This window comes from Lepus europaeus, chromosome 17 (genome assembly GCF_033115175.1).
Source record: "Lepus europaeus isolate LE1 chromosome 17, mLepTim1.pri, whole genome shotgun sequence".
In the NCBI taxonomy this organism is placed as follows: Eukaryota; Metazoa; Chordata; class Mammalia; order Lagomorpha; family Leporidae; genus Lepus; species Lepus europaeus.
This window is the reverse complement of record NC_084843.1, coordinates 22,759,777-22,775,893: the sequence shown is the minus strand read 5'-3', so window position 1 is coordinate 22,775,893 and position 16,117 is coordinate 22,759,777. Positions and strand designations below refer to the sequence as shown.

Genomic DNA, 16,117 nt, shown 5'->3' with positions numbered 1-16,117 from the left:
TGCTCTGAAAAATGCAACTTCCATCCATCCAAAACCTGTGCTAATCTAGAGTAAGAAATCTTCCTTTAAATGGCCAGGTTTTGAGCAAAGGAACAAGAGTTTCAGTGAAGGTCCAGAACCTGGCAGCCTGGTGTACGTAAGCTGATCACTCAGTCTCTCCACATTCTGAATGACAAAATGAACATAAATCATGTACATCTTGCTGGTGGCTATATAGACCAAAGGTCTTAGCCCTGAAATGTGGTTAGTCTGGTGGCTGGCTAGACTACGCTCAAATAAAATATTAGCTCTAGTTGTAAATTAAGTTCTCCCTCTGTAATCACCAATACTGCTGACTGTATTTCAAGGTTTTTTTTTCTTTTTCAAGTAGAAGCACAAGACACCTCTAGCAGCCAAAGTAATCTTAAAGAAGAACAAAACTGATGCATCACACTGCCCGACTTCAAAATGCATTAAAAGTTATAGCAACCAAAACAGCATGGTACTTGAATAAAACAAATGCCTTGATGAAGAGAATAGAATGGAGAGCCCAGAAATAAACGCACACATGTGTGGGCACTTTTTTTTAAAAGATTTTATTTATTTTATTTGAGAGTTAGAGCTACAGTGAGAGGGAGAGACAGAGAGAAAGGTCTTTCTTCCGCTGGTTCACTCCCCAGATGGCCGCAACTGCTGGAGCTGTGCCCATCCAAAGCCAGGAGCCAGGGGCTTATTCCTGGTTTCCCATGTGGGTGCAGGGGCCCAAGGACTTGAGCCATCTTCTACTGCTTTCCTAGGCCATAGCAGAGAGCTGGATTGGAAAAGGAGCAGCCGGGCCTAGAACCGGCGCCCATTTGGGATGCCGGCACTGCAGGCGGAGGATTAACCCACTGTGCCATGGTGCCAGCCCCAGCATTTGGTTTTTGACAAAGGTACTAAGATCACACAATGAGAAAGGATAGTATCTTCAATAAATGATATTGGGAAAACTATGTAACCACAGCAGAATGAAATTGGATTTGTTCCTCATATACAAAAATCAACTCAATATGGGTTAAAACCTTAAACATAAAGCTTGAAAGTGTAAAAACACTAGAAGAGAACAGGGGACTCAATCTACAACACTGGTCTGAGAAAATATTTCTTAGATATGACCCCAAAAGTATAGGCAACAAAAACAAAATGAAATTGGATTGCATCAAACTAAAAAGTTTCTGCAGAGGAAAGGAAATGAAAGCAAATAGACTATCAAAGATTAGGACAAACTACTTGAAAATCATACATTTGATAAAAGGCTAAGTATGAAATATATAAAGATCTAAATAATTCAATACCCACAAGGAAATGCAAATCAAAGCCACAGTGAGATATCACCACATGCATGTTAGAATGGCTAGTATCAAAATGACTTAAGATAACAAATGCTGGTGGGGGAGTAGAGAAAAGGGAACAGTTGTGCGCTGTTGGTGGGAGTGCAAATGAGTACAGCCATTATAGAAAACACTTCGGAGGTTCCTCTGAAACCCTAAAAATAGGATTACCATGTGATTCAGCATTTCCACTTCTGGGTATACATCCAAAAGGAACTGAAATCAGTGTTTCCAAGAGACATGCGAGGACCCATGTTCATTGCAGCATTACTCACAGTAGCCAACATATGCAGTCAACTTGTATTTCCATCAGCAGGTGATCAGTAACAGGAAATCTGGTACATACATACCGCAGAATATCAACCAGCCTTTAAAAGGGAGAACTCCTGTCATTTGTGACACCATGAATAAACCTGAAGGACGTGATGCTAATGAAATAAGCCAGGCAAGGAAGGCCGATGGCACATGAAGTCACTTAGACATGGAATCTTAAAAAGTTGAATTCACAGACTAGAAAGTTTGATAGTGGTTACCAGAGGCTTGGGCTGTGCAGTAGATGGGGAAAGGGAAGATATTAACCAAAGGGTGCAAAGTTTCAGTTAAGCAGGAGGAATGAGCTTTAGTGATGATAATAAATAATAATGCATCTTTCACATTTCAAGATTGCTGAAAGAATAGACTTAAATGTTTTCACCAGGAAAAAAAAAGGTATGTGAAGTGATGGATCTACTAACTAGCCTGGTCTCTTCATTCCACTATGTAACTACAGATTAAAACTTAACATTGCACCTTATCAACATAGAGAATTATTTATGAATTTCAAATAAAAAAACAAAAATTAAAGTAATTTTTTAACACACTCTGACAAATATTCTGTATAACAAATACTCGGTGTAGGCAGGTTGACATAGTAGCCAGTGGTAAGAACAGGGAAATAAGTAGGGCTCAGAGGAGGCAGCGGCAGTCACCTTGGTGTCCAGCACACAGGGCAGGCCAACAGACAGTCACATAGTTGTACAGGTGTTCCCCGCCTCTGCTGGAGTGATCTCTGAGCCCTAGCTCCCTGCCCAACAAGCCATGTGACTGTGCGAAGGTCATTTTCTTAGCAAGCCTTCAGATGCCTTCTCTATATAATGAGGGTTATTAGATTTTTAGAACTACAAAGGTTGCCAAAAATCAGACTATTACTTGAAGACAGAACAGGTCATTACCATACCTTGACTACTGAAACCGGCTTCCTTCCCACTCCTGCCAAAGCAAAACAAATCTGGGTGATGCTGTGGGTGAGTTTGTGTCTGGAGGGCTTCTGTTATTTCCAGACAGCACGCTCACTCCTGGCTGTCACCCTGTGCTCATTCCGAGAGTCCTGCTGGGTTGAGCTGCCATACTTTTCCTGTCACGCTCTCCCAATACTTCCTGGGTCTGGTGTGGACTGTTAGAACTTCTCTAATGATAGCTGCAGCAGTAGCATTAATGCCCAAGTAACCAGAGCAACTTCTCCTGTGGGTCAGGAGTTATGCTAAAGGGGTCACATATTTGTTTTCCCTCTTTCAAACTTTTTAAGAACCACCTAGAGAGAAATATTTCTTACAAGTGAAGAAATCCAGACTTAGTGGGAGATTTGTAAGTGCTAGTGACACAGCAAAAAATGTATCAGATTTTTGGGATGCCATTCTATCACTCAATAGTTATTTATTTAGCAACAAATACTCTAATACCCTAATAATGTAGAACTAAAATTATGAACAAAACTGTACACTATGTAGGCAAACAAGTATTTCAAAACACCCCTTATCCCCCTAAATTTTCAACTTTAAAGAAAAATCATTTTTAAATTCCTTATATTTTTATATGAACTTCTCTTTTTTCTATTATTATATTACTTCCTTAATGCATCCTATTAAATTCCTCAACTCATTACACACATACACACACATACATATGTTTCAACAGCTGCTGTTCACATACAATTTATTCCAGGCTTCAAGAGCCCTTTGTAGCATGTATTAATTAGAAACTGAGGTCTTCAAAAGTGACACTCTAAAGTTGGCCCTGGAAAGTCCATGTAGAGGATAAACTATTTCTGTGAAATGTATACCCTAATACCAAATGTTCTCCTCTGTCATGATGAGTTGGTGACGTAGCATTGATTTTGTCTGAGCACTCTCTTGATTTGTGGCCAGGGTAACTTATTAAATGTTGTGTTTTATTGTTGGTCTTTGGATATTTAGGAGGCCATGGCTATTACAGGGAACATTCTGAGATCATAAATATTTTGCCAAGCTTCGGACTAGGATTTGGGGACATAAGAGAGGACAAAAAAGCATAACAACTAAAGCATATGCAGAAAAGTGCCGGCCAATTACAATGGAGTGCATTGAGTATATCCTAGGAGATTCGTAGCTGTGATGAGTCCAGAGCTTACAGACATACAATCTTCATATCTCTGTATAGACGTTCTAGCCTGTTCCATAAACTTCCACGTGTGCATTTATTTAACAGAATGGTATATATGTTTAAGATTTGTTTATTTGAAAGAGAGAGAGGAAGAAGGAGAGGGAGAGAGAGAGGAATTTTCCACCTGCTGGTTCAGTCCCCAAACTGCCACAAGAACCAAGGTCTGGGCAGGCCAGAACCAGGAGCCAGACCCTATCTGGGTCTCCCACATGGGTACTTGGGCCATTATCTGCTGCCTTCTCAGGAGCATTACCAGGAAGCTGGATTAGAAGTGAAGCAGCTGGAATTGGACCAGCACTTGGATATGGGATGCTGGAGTCATGGGCAGCTGCAAAGTCCACTATACCACAACACCAGGCCCGGAATTGTGTATTTGTTACACCCAATGATCCACAGTACTTTCAAGGTTAGAGATTATATTATTATTTATTCTATCCCACTGAGGGAAAAATTACCTCCAGGACGGGCATTTAGCATAGTGGTTTAAAACTCTGCTTGGGGCAACCACATCTAATATCAGAGTGCCTGGGTTCAAGTCCCAGCCCTGGCTGCTGACTAAAGGTTTCTGATAATGTGCACCCTGGGAGGCAGCAGGTGATGGCTCAAATAGTTGGATCCTTGCCTCAGACATGAGAGACAAGATTGAGTTCCTGGCTCGTGACTCTGGCCTGGCTCAGGCCTGGCCATTGCTGGCATTTGGGGAATAAACCAGTGAGTGGGAGATGTATGTCTGTGTAAATGTTTGTGTGTGTGTGTGTGTCTATGTGTCTTTCAAATAAACAAATTTACTGAATATATCTGTTGTCTATATTCCCACTAAGGTCTTTTTGCTTTTTACTTGTTAAATTTCTTATTAAGTGATACATTAAGCCCTTTTACTGTAATGTAAATTTAAAATATGTTATCTTAAAAACTAAAAAAAAAAAAAGAAAGGAAGGGAGGGGGGAGTTGGTGAGACAGAGGGGGACAAAAAGAGAAAGGGAAAATGAAAAATATATAAATAATGGCCGGCGCTGCGGCTCACTAGGCTAATCCTCCGCCTTGCGGCGCCGGCACACCAGGTTCTAGTCCCGGTCGGGGCACCGATCCTGTCCCGGTTGCCCCTCTTCCAGGCCAGCTCTCTGCTGTGGCCCAGGAGTGCAGTGGAGGATGGCCCAAGTCCTTGGGCCCTGCACCCCATGGGAGACCAGGAGAAGCACCTGGCTCCTGCCATCGGATCAGCGCGGTGCGCCGGCCGCAGCGCGCTACTGCGGCGGCCATTGGAGGGTGAACCAACGGCAAAAGGAAGACCTTTCTCTCTGTCTCTCTCTTACTGTCCACTCTGCCTGTCAAAAAATATATATATATATATATAAATAAACAAACAAATAAATGAAATTAGACATAAGTTATCTCTGTCGGGGCGGACACATACATGCAAGAGTGAGGAAAAGTCCAGAAGGCTGCTGGGAATGCTGACAACAGTAAGTATCATTCCAGAAAGAGGGATCCGTGGGCAAGAGCACAGACTCACGAGACAATGTGAGCTGTGTTTGGGAAACATTAGCTGTGTTTGTGAGGAAGCCACTCTAGAAACTAGTTCAGTTGAGCGAAGACACAATATATAAATCTCACACAGCCATGAAAAACTGACAAGCACATTTTTTCCTGCATTTGCATAACTTTTCCAAATTCAGTTTACAAAGAAAGTGGTAAGGGGTTACCTGCCCTCCTCCCCCACAAACACACACTCACATATGTGGGGGGGGGGGAATAGGGAAAAGGAAGAAAGAAAGGAAAGAATGCAGGAATAAAATTGGAAAAGAGAAAAGTATGGATTGGAGGGAGTAAGAAATGAAAATAGCTTGGTAGCATACTTGGAATACGGGAGATGCTCAATGACGAACAATCTGGAAAACCCCTGTCTTTCATAACGAATTAAGCTTGAATAGATGACACATTCTCCTGTCCCTCTCTATCTTCTGGCCACCTGTTCTTCCTGACATGCTTCAGCCATGCCAAGAATGCTCACACTCCATATCATTTGCATGTGTGATTTCAACTGCTTGGCGTGTTCTACCACCAAGATGCACGGCTCTCTCCCTTACTTCCACAGGGACTAGGTTCAAATACCAAATGCCACTTTATCAGAGCTTCCTTCCCAGACAGCTCTCTCTTCCCCAATCACTCCCTATTCTGTCTACTCTGTTTTATTTTTCTTACACATTTGTATACACATTTCTTGGGCAAATTCACTTTGTATTCATCCATACTCTGTCTCTCCTAAGTAGAATGGAAATTCTGTGAGAGCAGGGCCTTTGCAACATTCCTCCAGTTCATGCTTAGAAGAGCATCAGATAGATTTACAACAAGATTTATTGAATGAATGAATGGCAGAGCTGGAGTGAACCAGACCTAGCTTCACGTCCTAGTTCTGAGATGGTGAGGAAAGGATTTTATCTTTGTAAGATTCCTTTTCCTCATCATTAAAATAAGGAAAATCACAATAGTACCCACCTTCAAGGATTACTGTTAGTAATGCATCTGGACATTACCTACCATCAGGCAAATAATAGAACTATAATGTATGATATTAACATCATTATTGTTTGAAAATGTGCAGAACAAAGGAAGGAAATGCATGAGGAAGTTCCAAGGTCTTTATGATGCTACTTTAAAGAAACAAAATGTAAAAAAAAAGTCAGAAATATTATCATTTTTCCAAACACCTGGAAACTGCCACATATCTGGTTGCAACATCCTGAGGGATCCAGGAGATCCAACAAAAATCTGGAATGAAAAGTGACAAGTTTTCCTTGCACATCTCTGTTCTCTCATCCTAGGATGGGAGGTCATGGAACAGATCTCCTGGCAGGTAGAAAGGTACAAAGGAAGCAGAGCACAGTGGCCACAAAGGTCCCCATGTGAAGGCTGCCCAGTTGAGCCTGTTTGTGCTCTTTCTGCCAAGGTTTTCATTGCTGTGTGAGGAGGTCTGTGCTATCTTATTTCACACTTTTTGGTTTGGTTTTTAGGGGCACCTGGGGATTATTAAACCAGAAAGGCCAAGAAGAAATCACTAGTAGATGAAATCCAGAGACTTTCACAACATGAAAAAGGGAGTTGAGATGACACCACTACAAAGAAAAGCAGAGTTTAGGTGGTGCTGTACCCCTTCAACGTTGCTGCTTGACTTAAGGACAGAAGACAGGAGTGCCTGTGGTTGTTCAGTGCGTTGGGAAGAAGTGGGAATTTATCTGAATCTGAAGCTGCCCAGAAATGGCAACTTACAGCGTGTTCCAGGGCTCTACTCTGGAAGCTTTTAATAAATTGACTGCAAGAGAAGGTACATGAAGACAAAAGTGTGGCATCTGATAATGCCAACTATTGTGCTGGGGTTGGGACTTCAGCTGGAGTGAGGATAGCAAGTTTGATCTTTTCTAGATTTTCATATAAATGTCAAGGTGTGACTCTAAAGTATTAAAGAGATTCATTGTCTTTGAAGTTCAATAAAGAATCAAAATAGTAAAGAATAAATTTAAAACTCTAAATCTCATTCATAATAAAGTCATCTAGAGTTGTTATTTCAGAAAGCCTGTGACTGCATCAATGGAAATATACACTGCACATGTTCTCTGAACCAGGGATTTCCTTCAGCAATTTCTTTTAGTTCTGATTGCTGCTTGCATGAACTTGAACACTTACTAACTAAATACATGATGTGTGTTCATATATAGGTATTCACACTGTTTGAAATAGCTAAAGGTCTACACGCCTATTAAAGAGATATTGATTATTAAATTATTGCTGATTATATAACAGAGTTCTTTGTAATGATTATTTATGAAGTTGCTAAGTTTATATGTTCTGATATGGAAAGATTTTTAACTTGCAGCTTTACAACTTACATGTTTTGTGGGTATGGATGTGCCTGTACTCATCCAAATGAGCCAAAATAATGTCTGTAGAAATATAGCTATACACACACAGAGACAGACGCATGTGTGTTACGTGTGTGTGTGTGTAAACCACTATGTCTTAGAAACTGGAATAAAGGTCAGGAAGTCGATTTTGCTTTTCAATTGATTCATTGGAGGACGGCTTATCCTTTTTATTGCTGCTGCTTTTGCTGTTAGTATAAAAGTAATCTCCACTCACAGTACAACCTGCACAGCACTCCATAGCTTATAATCCAGGACCTGGAGCACTGAGTCCTCATTCACCTCCACACAGTATTCCGTCAAGTTTGCCTTATCCAGATACTGACACATGTGTTGTTAAATACGGAAAACACAGGACAGAAGCAGAAATGAGATTTCTAGTTCTTACTCAAGATCAGAATGAGTGAAGTAAATAGTTACGTAAAATTGCAACGTTCATTTTACGTTATTTCAGCTTGTAAAATGCTACTTTGAAGTTCATTTCACAAGAGTTTTTTGGGCAGTCACTTTCACACTTGGTTAAAGGGTCAACATTTTTTTCCCCCAGTGAAAGAGATTAGTCCTTGAGTAAGTTGTTGCAAGGTTATTTACTCATGTAGATAGAGACACTGAAGCCACTAACTGTCCCCTGTCCCCTGTTCCTGCTGGCATGGTTCACCACCAGTACACAAACATTCAGGTCATTGGCTAGGCCTTTCATTTCATTTCAGAAGAAAAAGAAAGAAGTAATAATGCCTAACTTTCTTGTAGTTCTTTTACCAGACCTATGCTTCAAGATGAGCATATATATATATATATATATACACACACACACACCATATACATCTATATATTAGTACTATATGAAAAAATATTATAAAATTAATGTTCTTTCATCCAAAGCCATACAAATATAAACTGTAGCACCCAATTTCAGGGAGTTAGTAAGTTTCTTGTGTTCATCTGTTTGCCCGGCAGGACTCCACATCCCTAACATGGTTAATGAAAACTTGTCTTTAAGAAGATATACATGTGTGGTTACACACACACATATCAAGCCAATAAATACTATGTGCTTCAGGCTTTAAACTGTTTTTGAACCAAGATTAAACAAGATATGATTTCGTATGAAACTTTCAATCCAAGTTTGATCAACATTCTCTAACTATATACACTGTATTTATATATAAATGTACTTATGCCAGGTAAATCGTTAGGATGTAAGTTTCCATTATAGTATTTTAACAACTGGATACAGATAACACACATATACACACACACAAATACACAGAAGATATTTGGCTACTGAAATCTCTGTTTCCTGATAACAACTTATCAATTTATGCTAAGTTCAATGTGGGAGCCAATAACAAATTCCACAACTGATATTTAGATTCATAATTTTCTAATAGTATTTCCTGTGATTGACTGTAATTGAGCTGGGTGTTTTCAGCTATCCCCCCAAGGCAGAGTATGACCAGATAGAACAGCATCCTTGACACAGGTCAATGGCAAGACACCCATATTTCAGAGCAGAGATAAGAAGCGTCTGTGTCGTTCACAGATTCTCATAGAGCAAAAGCTTTCCAGAGCTCACTCTCCCCTCAAATAAGCCGTTTTCAAATATATACAGAAATAAACTATAAAAAGAAATCTAAGGACATTTGAAATGAGATCAAGGCTAAACTAAATAAAAATCCTAGATAAGCACTAGCACCGCATTCCCCTGCCTGCCTCGCAGTCAAATCAGCAAGTGAGAGATTTTTCCTGACTCAAAGGTTTCAGTTTCTTGCCCACAAAATTCCTGAACACATTAAAATCATAAAACACATTTTGTGTTCATAGTCAAAAATATTATTTTAGCGTATACCTTACAAGATACATGACTCAGAATATAAGTAGTGGAACCAATGTCTCTAAAATTTACATGAAACAAGAATGAAGAGATGGAGAAACAAGGAATGATCACAATTAGGAAACAGGTGAAAGATGACAGAGAGATACAGGAAGTCTTGGAACCACTGACCAGCCTGGAGCCTGATTTTGATGAATATACTTTTTTTTTTTTTTTTTTAACAGAGTGGATAGTGAGAGAGACAGAGACAGAGAGAAAGGTCTTCCTTTTTGCCATTGGTTCACCCTCCAATGGCCGCCGTGGCAGGTGCGCTGCGGCAGGAGCACTGCGCTGATCCGAAGCCAGGAGCCAGGTGCTTCTCCTGGTCTCCCATGGGGTGCAGGGCCCAAGCACTTGGGCCATCCTCCACTGCACTCCCTGGCCACAGCAGAGAGCTGGCCTGGAAGAGGGGCAACCGGGACAGGATCGGTGCCCCGACGGGACTAGAACCTGGTGTGCCGGCGCCGCAAGGCGGAGGATTAGCGCCGGCCCCCGAATATACTCTCAAATCATTATCAGTTACATTTTCTAACTTCTTGCTGTTCTGACCTCCCTGTTTCCTGTCTTTCTTTCCTCCTCTCTGATTCTCTTACCTGGAGCCATAGTTACTGACTGCTTTAGAGAAGGTGTGTGTTGGGAGCCTGATTATGATCCTGAGAAAATCTTACTGTTTTTTACAGTCAGGTTAGATGTTTTATTTCGATTGGTAGACAACTTTTTCTCTTTTGTTTTGACAGGGATAACTTTTCAAATTAAATCCCTTTATTGAATTTTCACCCTTGGATAGTGTCTGAAGATGCTGCCTTTGCAAAAAAAAAGTAAAATAAAATAAATAAATTAAAACTGATATATTTCATGCCTTGTGAAAGCTGAGCCCGAGATGACAGTTTGGCATTATCAACTGCTATGCCTCCAGGGAGCAAGGATAATGTTAGGTGTAAGAAAATGGCAGACCAGGGACTGCAATGGCCTTTTTGCTTTTAGGATGTGGGGTTACATGCATCACATGCCACAAACCAGAAAGCAACATTATCCCCAACAGCTTGACAATGAAAGCAGTCTGGGATGCTATCAATTCCACCTAGAGTCTTCATAACAAAGGGCGCAGTCATGGGAGACAGACCCGAAAGCTCTTTCATCAGTTTTCTGTTGTGGGACTTTGCTACTCAGTGAGTGTTCTGCAGATGGGCAGCATCGGTATCATCTGGGAGCTTGTTAGGAATGCAGAATCTCAGGGTCCTCCTGAATCAGAATCCACATTTAACAAGATCCCTGGGTGGGTCACATGGCTGCGCACGTTTGAGATGCAATGTTCTAAAGTTTTCAGGCAACTTAGTGAAGGAGGTAAGATATCCATCCAGTTGGTAACCCTGACAACTGCTCAACTAGGCATTCATTCAAATATCTGCTTAGCAAGCTCCCTCTACATGAAGACACTATAGAATGAGCTGGAAATATAATATTTTTTAGATTTATTTATTTATTTGAAAGGCAGAGTTACAGAGAGGCAGAGGCAGAGAGAGACAGAGAGGTCTTCCATTCGCTGGTTTACTCCCCGAATGGCCACAATGGCCAGAACTGAGCTGATCCGAAGCCAGGAGCCAGGAGTTTCCTTCGGGTCTCCCACGTGGGTGTGGGGACCCAAGCACTTGGGTCATCCTCTACTGCCTTCCCAGTAGAAGTAGAAAGGAAGAGGAGCAGCTGGGACTCAAACCGGTGCCCATATGGGATGCTGGCACTGCAGGTAGAGGCCTTACCCGCTATGCTACAGCGCTGGCCATGAAATATAATCTTGAATAAAGATACACATAGGCTCTACTCTCACAAAACTTGGAGATGGTGAGATGTGATCAAATAATCAGGTAAATGGAATGCACACAACTTCAAGCTGAGATAAATGCAATAAAGGAAAACTTAGTTGCATGAAAGAAAACAAAATAACAAACTGGTTTAGATTGGGAGCTCAAGGGAGGCCTCCCCCATAACCTGAGGTGTGCATAGTCCACCTGAGTAATTACACTGAATGGGTTTGGGTGAGAGGAATGGAGAAGGGCATTCCAGGCAGGGACAACAGCCGGTATCAGGTCCTTGCAGCTCAACATAGAACCCTGCTTGTTCAGGACCTGAAAGCAAGCCCAGAATCCTAGAGGAATATGGGAGAAGAGGTCAGAGTGAGCTCAGGCTGAGGTCAAGGCAATAATTTTCCCTTTATCACAGAGCACTGGAAAGTCAAAAAGAGCTTTAAACCAGGTGAGGCATTATTATCATTGCTTTAGGAAAAAACTGCTCTGTCTGTTGTGTAGTAAGAAATGGACATTGGCATTGAAGATAACATCATCTGTTCCAGGAAACGGAGGGGTCACTGCAAGCCTTCTGCCTGTAGAGGTGGCAAAGAAGCTCTAGACTGCTGAGCTCCTGTGACAGCAGGCACAATACTAGGAATAACTCCTGTGGCAGCCACGCCTGCGTTTACAGGGCACAAAGGCTATGGCCAACCTTAGACACCGACTCTGCCAAGGGACCTATTCACGCCCCCGTAGGGAAAGCAGAACATCTAGAGATGAAAGTCTCCTGGTGTGTGCATAGTCAAAGAGCATGCATGGTTTCTGGGGAGCCCGGGTTACAGAGGTAACCTGCTTCCTTTAGTTCTGAGCTGGTGAAGCCAAGTGTCTTCTTCCTTTACAGTCTGAAGACTGAAGAACACGTTTTGAGGTGCAAATGGGAATGGTAGGATGCTTTAGAATTGTGAGGAGGTATTTTAGAAACAGAGAATGACTCAAAAATTAGATTTGCTCTCTCTGGCTCAATGCTAGGCAACCTACATGTTTATTACTGCATGGTAATTGTGCATAGTCCATTCTCTTTCTCTCCTCTACACTGGATAACTCTTTCTCCCCTTTCTTTTCTTCCCATATTCCTCCTCTTCTACATCCTTTCTCTTTTTTCTTGTTTTCTTTTGTCTTTCTCACCTGTGGGCTCTACCTCAGCAGCAGGAATATTTGCTCAGTCCTTTTGAGGACCCTTCTGGGCAAAGAAGTGGTAAGAATCTTAAACTGTTGTTGAAGTGTGTGACAGGTCAGGTGCTCCCTGCTGCATTTTATATGCATTGGCTTTTCTAATTCTCACTGGCATGGGTTTTCACTGTCCTGACATATATCATATAACCTGAGGTGTATTATTATAAACTCTCTATGCCTTCATTTCCTAATCTGCAGAATGGAAGTGATAATATGCAAAGTTGCCATGAGGATTAATTGTGTTAAAATATAGAAATTACTTAGCAGAATTCCTGGTATGGTACCTGTTTAATCAACATTAGCTGCTAAAGTAATCACTGTTATCAACAAATTTAATGTATAGTTGAAGCAACAGAGGCAGAGTTTAAGTAGCTTTTCCAGGGAGATACATTTAGTGAGTTGACTAAGGAGACCTTCAGACATGGGTAACTTTCTTCCCTCCATATCTCTACCTAAAGCCACACTGCAGCACACCCAAGTCAACTGGGTAAGGACTAACAAAGGGTAAGCAATGGACTCAAACAACTTCCTCTTCTGTTTCTTAGGATGGGGATACAACAGGATGCTTCTCTCTTTTTTCTGCCCCACCCCCATGTATTTTGTGAATCACCAAATGAGACAATGTGGTTCTGCCTGGATGATATTTGACAAAATGCAAAAATAAAGCACAACAACAGTTGCAAATAACAATAATAATTATAACAAAAGAGTTTAGAAATCAGATATGTAGAATTTTGTATTTACCTAGAAAGATATTTCAACTAGGTTATAGTTGTGCTTGATGGAACAAGGGCATAAACCTTAGTCATTCTAGCTCATTGCCCAAAAGATAGGTAAAATCAAGAATTTATCCCTTGTCCCTGAATCCCAATTCACTCTCATACCCTATTGTTCCCCACCCTACCCTTGCGTTCTTCCCCAGGTTTGGAAGGGTGGTCCAAACTTGAAGAACTGGTATGGGGAAGCTCACTTCTACCTACTGCCTCCGCACCCCAACTCCTGGCCCACCTATGATATAAAAAGGCCCAGCCTGCTGAGGTCTAGGCCCTCAGTTCAATCTGCATGCATGCTGAAAGTCGGTCGACCTCTGTAAGTTTATTTTCTTTGAATAAATCTGGTCTGGCTGTGAGTTCGTTCCCTATCTTTGTTTCTGCCCCTTACATTTTCCTTACAGTTGGTGCCTGTGTGAGGAGGCACCAATCTGTGCCCTTTTTCCTTACCTCTTTTCCTTACAGTGCTCATATCACCACTATCCAAATATACCTGGAATATATATCCATATAATTGTATTTATTAAAATTATTATGATAATCTAGACAACTAAATACAGGAGAAGTCCTCATCCCAAGTGACTTGGATCACTGCTACTATGATGAAATACTCAGTGCATGACAGACTGATAGAAATACCATTACTACGGACAGTGGGAGAAAGCTGATTTACTTACGACCGTCCACAGTTCTGGCCTCAAGATGCACGAGGTCTGGCTCCTTGTTTGATGCCATCACAGACCTAAAAATAGAAGAACATTAAAAGGAACATTCACATTATGGACATTACACACACCCCCAGGGGACCCCACCATTCATATTCCCACACTCCTAAACCACAGTGCTTGGAATATATCTACACTGTATATGTATATAACCTGATAGCAAATTTTCACTTCAAATAACAATAATAATGGAACCTGTTCTTGATGAAGGCCAGTTTGAATTCAGCTAAAAATAATGTATGTTATAGTCAGACATGCAAATAAAAGTCCAGAACATGGAGCTAGTGTACTTTCCTAATAACTCCACTGATAGCATACTTAACTTTCATACCAGTTATATACCAAGCATATAGCTTTGGCTGGGTGACTTCAACAATGATTTTCATAGCAAAATAAGATTATTTTTTTCGATTGACATTGTAAGACTACCTACACTGGCCTATGAACCATGAACAAACCCTGTGACCCAACCAATGCAGCATCACTAAACAGAATGACCATTCTCTGTATTGTTTAAACCACAGCACAAGAAAAACACAAGTGCATTTTACTTCCTGATGTGTACCTGAAGCCCTATGTGTAACTAATATTAAAGTTGATTGAAAATGCCTTGGAGGCACATATTATTTTGTGTTATCTTACAGTGAGCCATACTAAATAGAAAATAACTATTCTGTTACACAAATAATGTGTCCAATCATACTTTATCTATGTAATTCTTATACTGTAGGATTAATTGAGCTTGGGACTTTCTGTACTTTTAGAAGGTCAGATTTGCAGAACTGTAATTAGCTCCATTTTCACATGGAAAGTAATCAAATACCTCCAGACTGACTCCACTGCTGCTCCTCAGTCTCTCAACCACACCATCCAATGCATACTAGAATAGTGCAGATGTTGAACGCACTCATCACATTAGGACTCAGGTATCCGAATCCCGATACTGCATGCCCGCCTCAATTTTTGCTGCCCCTACTCATGCCACACTCGGAGATGCTGCCATTCACTGACAGTGTGACATTCTTTTCCTTGTCCTTTCCCCCACTCATGGCTTCTGTCCTTAGCTCCTTCTACAGCTTCACTTCATCCTCTTTTACTTAAAGTACAGCTGAGAAGTTACTTTCTCTGTTGAAAATGTGCTATTAGCTACAAGGAAAGCATTTCCCGCCAATCAACAAATACTTCTTTTTTTATTTATAATTCCTCTGATACATACATCATAGGGTCAGGTATTTAGCAGAGCAGTTAAGTCTATGCCTTTTATTGGCATGCCTGGGTTTACGCCCAGCTCCAGCTCCTGACTCCAATTTCCTCCCAATGTAGACCGTGCAGGACAATAGTGACAGCTCAATAATTGGGCCCCACCACCTATTTGAGAGACCTGGATTGAGTTACTGGAGCCTGGCTTCAGCCCCTGCCTAGTCCAGGCCTTTGAATACATTTGGGGAATAAAGCACTGGATGGGAGTCTCTCTGTCTCTCTGTCTCTCTCTCTCTCTCTCTGTGTGTGTGTGTGTCTCACTCTCCTTTCTTTTCAAATAAATAGACAAAAATATTTTAAAACATATTAGCATAGTTTATTGTAAGTCATTGTTTCTGTCATTTTCCAAGTGTGAATAAATCCCCTCCCTGAGCAGACACAGATGCACAAACACACAGTCACCAAATAAAGCTAGCAGAGGAGCTCCACTGTAAACATTTCACATTGACACTTACAAAACTACATACATACATACTGATAGGTAGGCAGACTGCAGGCAGGGACAGAGAAAGGAACCAAGGAAGATTAAAGAATACAAGGAAGGAATCAAGGGGGGGTGGGCAGGGAGGAAAGAATGAAAGAAGGAGGGAGGGAAAGGGAGAATGCATAAAGGTGTGAATTCCATGAAATAAGTATATTAATCTTTGTCCTAGGGTAGTTTCTAAAGCTTTTTCCCAACACAGGGTCTGAGGCTTAGCTGCTTAGTCACTTTTCATCTGTAGAAAGGAGGTCTCCTTCGGGCTCTATTA

General features: G+C 41.2%; 1 protein-coding gene across 4 annotated transcripts in view; it reads right to left on the bottom strand.

Moving 5' to 3' along the window:
- SORCS1 (sortilin related VPS10 domain containing receptor 1) overlaps positions 1-16,117 on the bottom strand; it is a 572,961-nt gene that overhangs the window by 140,042 nt on the left and 416,802 nt on the right. For all 4 annotated transcript variants that reach the window (XM_062214029.1, XM_062214026.1, XM_062214027.1 and 1 more), the window contains exon 6: positions 14,061-14,125. In XM_062214029.1, the coding sequence (XP_062070013.1) occupies positions 14,061-14,125 (65 nt within the window). The remainder of the gene's footprint in view (positions 1-14,060; positions 14,126-16,117) is intronic.